Raw genomic sequence first — 8,098 nt, 5'->3', positions numbered from 1 at the left:
AGTGTACTCCCTGTCGTCCTTGAACGACATGAACTTTACGAGCTCTGCCTTGTAGCGGCTAGTGCTCATTGTGGTGGATTGTATTTTCAAACTGAATTCTTCACGTTGCCACCCTGGACTTAGTTTTTGTATACCAGCTGTGTACCCTTCTCGGTTGCAAACGTGACTTAGCTTCACTATAGGTAACTTGACTTGAAATTTGTATACTAGGGTTGCAAAAGTCGACCGTTCACGCTACCGTACATGCAACGATAGTTGCAACGGCACTCCACATCTAGGCACGGTATCGACCTCAGATCTGGCTGATACCGAGAAGACAGCCAATCGTAGCTTCGGATTTCAAGAAATACAACCCGGGTTGCAAATGGCCAATAATGTATAAATATTAGTCATTTATGCAACTTGGATTGCAACCATAGTTTTGATAGGCTAATATTTCGAAGGATAAGGTTTGATTGGCTGAATTGAACCGTGTTGAAGTGCTACAATCGCAGACTTGGATGTCCTCCACGTCTACGATCTGTACGAAGTTTAACTAAAATACTAGACACAGAGAGATTCCTACCGTACGTTTGATACACTCTATCTATTGCAGAGTCGCTAGTGTGTCCAGAGCGAACCAATTGAGAAATAACATCCCAGAAGACTTTCCGCCTGGAGTAGGCGAACTTGTTTGCGCCTCGCTCAATGGATGTAAACTCCTTGGCTGGTTTTAGCCCACCGGATCCGAGCTGATACTCGTGCCAAAGTTCATACAGGTCTTTAGGTCTCTTTGAAAGACGTGCCGCGTTTTGTCCACGAAATCCACCTTGAGCAGTGTTTGTTGGTGGATACGGTACTCCGTGCCCATCAGTAGTACGAGGTGTGAACGGCTGCATGGCTATCCGTCTCAAGATAGCTTGTATCTTTTGCATCTCTCGATGTGACTCGCTTCGGGACCGCAGTACTTCATTCATAACCTCTGCCATGTAGCGACGGCCAGACGCTATTTGAGATTGTACAGCAGCCATTTCACGTTGAGTCCCCTGTCCATTGGAGCCCGCTACCAATGCACTTCTTGCAGAAACAATACTACCAACACCAGATTCCACTTCTTGCGTTTTGTCAATAACGACGAGATTGAGCTGAGACCCGTCCCCCAAGACATAAAATTCTTGTCTTTGAATCGGATTCAAATTCGTACTTCCACCGGCGTTAATGTAAGCCCGTAAAATTCTTTTTTTCAGCTTTTCCGGAAGAAGACAATAATTAAAGCTGGAATCCGTCTCCAGCGCAGCCCACAGTAACACCTGTGCCAATGTTTTTGCTATTGGCTCTCCCATGACCTGTTTAATTGTTGGAGCAATCTCGTCGACGAGAAGTGGTGTAGTGACACACCGCATGCCCTCTTTCAGCGAGTAAAAGCAAGGTCCAGCTGGACCAGCAAGGACTGCGGCGGTGCATGCGTCCGGATAAGGCTGAGTGTTGTCGATATACACGTCGACGACGCCTTTGCGAGTTCTCCACCGTCCTCGCCGATTGACAAAGTCTTTAGATACACCACTACGAGTCGCATAAGTAGCAGCACCTTTACGGAAGCTGTGCGTTCCCAGCTTTCCCGTCTTCAACGACTTAAATTCCGATTTTTTAATTGTGTCAGCTAGAAAACGCCTCACCACTCGATCTCCATCGTTTGGATTTCCAAATAAGAAAGAAGATCTTGCCACATTCACCGTTGCCTCGATGTATACTGCAAGATTGAGCAGGGGACACATTCTGGGATCCATACTACCAACCACAATCTGTTCCGGAGCGTCTCTCTCTTCGGATATATTTTTCGACCATCGCATTTGACATAGAATAGTAGACGGGTACTGAGTGTTGTGAGTGAAATTGTTAAATTGAAGCTTCATCATGTCGTCGATGCGAGCAACAATATGCCACTGCAGTGTCAAAACACTGCTAACCATGAGTTGTTCATCAGAGCGTGAATGCAGCGATCTTACCAGCGTCAACACGTTCATGAATTCATCAAATTCAAAAGAGCGACGAGCTTTTGACTCAGCACCTTCCCGACGAACTTCAAAGCGCTTGACTCTTTTTATGAGCTTGTTGACATCATCGGAGCGTGTTGGATTGCCTTGCATGGCCACGGGGTCCCATGGTGCGTTGATCCTAGGCATGTACGCTGAGATGGCTTTCTTGGCGAACTCCAGCGTGCTCGACCGAAGGTGAACAGGCCTCATGTCTTCGCTTGGCTCTGAATCTCCGTAGGCCCGCGTGTTCATCCAGCGGCACAGCAGTCCAGGCGTGATACTGAGGAGGTCCGCTGGCGTGAATTCGTGGCTAGCAGTGTACTCCTTGTCGTCCTTGAACGACATGAACTTTACGAGCTCTGCCTTGTAGCGGCTAGTGCTCATTGTGGTGGATTGTATTTTCAAACTGAATCTTTCACGTTGCAACCATGACTTAGTTTTTGTATACGAGCTGTGTACCCTCTCGTTTGCAACCGTGACTTAGCTTCACTATAGGTAACTTGACTTGAAATTTGTATACTAGGGTTGCAAAAGTCGACCGTTCACGCTACCGTACATGCAACGATAGTTGCAAACGGCACTCCACATCTAGGCACGGTATCGACCTCAGATCTGGCTGATACCGAGAAGACAGCCAATCGTAGCTTCGGATTTCAAGAAATACAACCCGGGTTGCAAATGGCCAATAATGTACATGTACTGGGTCATTGGATAATCAAGAGAACAAATCCATTTCTAGTATCAGACAGAAGAATGCTGCCGAATACGTACACTGAACCCAAAATGAGCAGCTTTAAATGCTTAAAGTTTGTACCTTGACGCTACTTAGAACAAGCACTGACTCCAAGTCAATCTGGAACATTCTCGTAAAAAACACCGTTATCTTGAACCAGCTCGTAAAAAAAACGCTTTTACGAGAATGTTCCAGGAGTCTATCAGAACGAGATTTTTTCTCTTGATTAGAAATTAACGTGTCCTTACATTGAACTTGTCATCATTTTCTGCGTTAAACTTTAACAGGTACCGTATTCGGTTTTTGTCATCATTTTCTGCGTTAAACTTTAACAGGTACCGTATTCGGTTTTTGACATCAACGTTTGAACAAACTTGGTGCACAGGTAATTTGCCAGAAGATATTAATACCGGTAGCAGCGGGGAGTCTGCCTTTCCCGCATTGCCCTAAGCTTTAACGCAGAAAATGATGACAAGTCCAATGAAACAATGCATTTGATTACGGCATGGGTATCAAGTAAACACATTTATTTCTAATACCGGTATCAAGCGGAGGTACAGTCTAAAAAATGCCTTTTTAAACGGCACTTAGGATGTTTAGGAGAATTGACTTGGAGTAAGTGCGTCAAACTCAACCGTGCTTATACCGAATTCGAACCTGATACACTGTGCCGCTCGAACAATTTATGACAGTGTCGCGCCTTTACACGAAGGAGCTCTAATATTTGAGCTGGTAATTCAGATAATTTCTGCTCACATTTTAGAGCTCCTTGTGAAGCGAGTCATTCTGACTCTAACTCATATCCCAAACCAACGTTAGCTCAAATTGTAAATTAATTTACTTCAGCACTTGAGCTATTGAACAGACCAAAAGGCTTAAATTCGCCAAGATAAATGTGTCTCGAACACCACGCAAAGGTTTACATTACTTAAGTTAGACGGACTTTAGTTAGGGTGTTCAAGTGCTACCGTTCATTTTAAGGCATTCCTTCACTTTGATAAGTAATATATAGGTTTTTACGAGAAATCGTCGGCGGCAGAGACTGATTTTTTATCGGTAACGAAGTAATCCTGATAAGATGTTTGACTTGATTTCATTATCAAAGAGGCTGCCATTCAGTCTTTCTCCCATTTCGTCGGAGACGATCGCCGACGACAGCAACGCCACCTTATTGGCAGAGCGCAGATCAAACTGAAGAAGTCAGAATGAGTGACGGAATCGCGCAACTTGGGAGCACTGGGGCTAGGCCCACGACCAGGAGTGACGTCGAGGCAATACGAGACGCATGTGTATCTACCCAAACAAGACATAAGTACAGGAGCAGCATCAATGGGATAAAAAAGTGGATCCAAAATGAACTTGTCAAAGAGGACAGTAACACCAGCAGATTGTTTGATCACGAAGGCGAGCTTAATTTATTGGAGTTCACACCAAATCTTTTCGAGAAGTTTCTGGTGCACAAGAGCAGCTCTGTGAAGACTGGGACACTGAGTGGGTACCGGAGCGCAATTAAGGACATGTATCGCGCAAAACGCTTCAAACCACCTGCGGAATATGGCGATGACTTAAAGCAGCTTTTTTCCGGCATGAAACGAATTGAGGCCGACAATGATCAGACCACCAACCCAAAGAATTCTGGAAAACAGGCTCTAACCTATTATCTGTATAAGACGCTGTGCAAAGCGACACTCGAGGTCAATGATGGCGGCTTCTCTCACCTGTTTTTGACATCGCAGTGGAATTTGATGTGTAGATCAATGTCTGTTCAAACTATCCAGACACAACACCTATTGGAAAGGGACGATAGCGTTGGGGTCATATTTGTCAAGACCAAGACAAATCAAGACGGTTCTGGGCCCCGAGACCCTCGTCACGTCTATTCAAACTCATTAAGTCCGGCAACATGCTGGGTAACTGCGTTGGGAATTTATCTCGCTTGCCACCCACGTCTTCAACCCGGAGCTCTGTTTCCAGGCTCCAACCAGAAACTGCGATTTGGTAAAGTTTTGACACAGCTCCTAAAACTTGAAGAGTCTGCTAAAACTTATGGAACTCACTCAGTGCGGAAAGGTGTCGCTACATTTGCATGTGGAGGAAGTACAGGCGGCCCATCGATTGTAAGTGTCTGTCTTCGCTGTGGTTGGACTATTGGCGGGGTCCAGGATCGATACTTTCGCTACGAAGCCGCCGGAGATCAGTTTTTGGGGCGTGTGGTGGCTGGTCTTCCAGTGAATGACTCACGTTTTGCTTTATTGCCCCCTCATTTTCGCAGTGTAAACAGTATTGTGACGTCAAATGTGCAAATAATGTTCCCGGGTCTTGCAGAGGATTTAAATTTATCGGGAGTATTGCGACTGAGTCTCGCTTCTCTTGTTTATCACGCAGAATATTTGCGACAGCATTTACCATTGAATCACCCCTTACTATCAACTCACATATTCGTCAATCCAGGCGTTCTTGACGAGCTTAAAGACATGCTTGAAATTAGAGAATCGAGCTCGATGCAACCATCTGGAATCCCCCCGTACATTCAACTGTATAAGAAGCTGGACCGGCAGCAGCAATCTATTGACGACCTCCCTAGAAAGCTTGAAGAGAGAATGGAGCACGTTCTTGAAAAAAAGGGAGTAGCGGCTGGCAATATTACGAGGGACCTGCTGCGTGAGGAAATCAGAGCGCTGCTTGACGAAGTTGGGCTTCGCCGCGGGGCGGAAATTACGGACACTACCCCACTCCCAAGCCCTGTGCGTCACTACCACACATGGGGTGGTAAATTTCATGTGTTGCCCAAAGATTTTAATTTCCCGAGTATCGACCCTCTTGGAGCCTGGCTGCTGTGGTGGTTCGGTAACACAAAGCTCCACTATCCTCCGTACAAAAATATTCCGACGGAAGACCTGGACTCACAAAAAAAGAAAGCAACCCTGTCAGAATGGTCCGTTATGATGCGATACATCATCAATGGAATTGAAGAAGAACTTTCCGCACCAATGCCAGCAATCACCGACGAGAAACACGCCATCAAGCTGTTCAACAAAGGCTACGCAACATTGAAATTAAAGCCGAGCAAACGAAAGCGTAGAGATGGTCAACTAAAACTTACCACCGTATTGCGGCTAATCAGAGAGAACAACCGCGCACAAGATTCTCCACGCAGCCGTCCGTTCAGGCCCCGCAAGCGCCAAAAGGCCGCCTCCACCAGCGACTCCGAACGAACCACGCTTTCTGTACATACAGAACCAAACGTCAGTAATAACGCTGCTAGAGGGGTTAACGAGAACCACAGCAGCACAGTTACACGTGTGCTGCATTCGATAGAGTCGTTGTATCCACGAAGAACGACGGCACCGGAGTACATGTAGCCTCCTTCTTGTCTGTCAAAAGCAAGAATGTAGTACAGCTTCGTTTTCAATCTTTTTAACCAATCGGATGAGGGAACGAAAACGTCGGCATCTGCATCTTATGTTTTCTCAAGTCAATTCAGAATATCACGGATACCGGTACATGCAACCAAGCTCTCGTATCACCAGATGGTGCGATAAATCAGTGCTACAGTACCTTTTGGGAAACAGGCTGCATGCACCCTGTACAACAATACTGTACATGTACTGGGTCATTGGATAATCAAGAGAACAAATCCATTTCTAGTATCAGACAGAAGAATGCTGCCGAATACGTACACTGAACCCAAAATGAGCAGCTTTAAATGCTTAAAGTTTGTACCTTGACGCTACTTAGAACAAGCACTGACTCCAAGTCAATCTGGAACATTCTCGTAAAAAACACCGTTATCTTGAACCAGCTCGTAAAAAAAACGCTTTTACGAGAATGTTCCAGGAGTCTATCAGAACGAGATTTTTTCTCTTGATTAGAAATTAACGTGTCCTTACATTGAACTTGTCATCATTTTCTGCGTTAAGCTTTAACAGGTACCGTATTCGGTTTTTGACATCAACGTTTGAACAAACTTGGTGCACAGGTAATTTGCCAGAAGGTATTAATACCGGTAGCAGCGGGGAGTCTGCCTTTCCCGCATTGCCCTAAGCTTTAACGCAGAAAATGATGACAAGTCCAATGAAACAATGCATTTGATTACGGCATGGGTATCAAGTAAACATATTTATTTCTAATACCGGTATCAAGCGGAGGTACAGTCTAAAAGCATCTCCAAATGTTTAAGCAATGCCTTTTTAAACGGCACTTAGGATGTTTAGGAGAATTGACTTGGAGTAAGTGCGTCAAACTCAACCGTGCTTATACCGAATTCGAACCTGATACACTGTGCCGCTCGAACAATTTATGACAGTGTCGCGCCTTTACACGAAGGAGCTCTAATATTTGAGCTGGTAATTCAGATAATTTCTGCTCACATTTTAGAGCTCCTTGTGAAGCGAGTCATTCTGACTCTAACTCATATCCCAAACCAACGTTAGCTCAAATTGTAAATTAATTTACTTCAGCACTTGAGCTATTGAACAGACCAAAAGGCTTAAATTCGCCAAGATAAATGTGTCTCGAACACCACGCAAAGGTTTACATTACTTAAGTTAGACGGACTTTAGTTAGGGTGTTCAAGTGCTACCGTTCATTTTAAGGCATTCCTTCACTTTGATAAGTAATATATAGGTTTTTACGAGAAATCGTCGGCGGCAGAGACTGATTTTTTATCGGTAACGAAGTTATCCTGATAAGATGTTTGACTTGATTTCATTATCAAAGAGGCTGCCATTCAGTCTTTCTCCCATTTCGTCGGAGACGATCGCCGACGACAGCAACGCCACCTTATTGGCAGAGCGCAGATCAAACTGAAGAAGTCAGAATGAGTGACGGAATCGCGCAACTTGGGAGCACTGGGGCTAGGCCCACGACCAGGAGTGACGTCGAGGCAATACGAGACGCATGTGTATCTACCCAAACAAGACATAAGTACAGGAGCAGCATCAATGGGATAAAAAAGTGGATCCAAAATGAACTTGTCAAAGAGGACAGTAACACCAGCAGATTGTTTGATCACGAAGGCGAGCTTAATTTATTGGAGTTCACACCAAATCTTTTCGAGAAGTTTCTGGTGCACAAGAGCAGCTCTGTGAAGACTGGGACACTGAGTGGGTACCGGAGCGCAATTAAAGACATGTATCGCGCGAAACGCTTCAAACCACCTGCGGAATATGGCGATGACTTAAAGCAGCTTTTTTTCGGCATGAAACGAATTGAGGCTGACAATGATCAGACCACCAACCCAAAGAATTCTGGAAAACAGGCTCTAACCTATTCTCTGTATAAGACGCTGTGCAAAGCGACACTCGAGGTCAATGATGGCGGCTTCTCTCACCTGTTTTTGACATCGCAG

At 45.1% G+C, this 8,098-nt stretch overlaps 1 protein-coding gene across 1 annotated transcript; it reads right to left on the bottom strand.

Annotated features, from left to right (window-relative positions):
- Window positions 1–561: 561 nt before the first annotated feature.
- On the bottom strand, window positions 562–2,399 carry PITG_18570 (uncharacterized protein; the record flags this gene model as incomplete). Its single annotated transcript, XM_002997628.1, has 5 exons — window positions 562–580; window positions 670–768; window positions 871–1,025; window positions 1,068–1,489; window positions 1,541–2,399. The coding sequence occupies 5 exons, from the start codon at window positions 2,397–2,399 to the stop codon at window positions 562–564; spliced, it is 1,554 nt and encodes a 517-aa protein (XP_002997674.1).
- Window positions 2,400–8,098: the final 5,699 nt, after the last annotated feature.

This window comes from Phytophthora infestans, genomic scaffold (assembly GCF_000142945.1).
Source record: "Phytophthora infestans T30-4 supercont1.69 genomic scaffold, whole genome shotgun sequence".
Classification (NCBI taxonomy): Eukaryota; Oomycota; class Peronosporomycetes; order Peronosporales; family Peronosporaceae; genus Phytophthora; species Phytophthora infestans.
The sequence above is the reverse complement of the archived record's forward strand: the minus strand, read 5'-3'. Positions and strand labels throughout refer to the sequence as shown.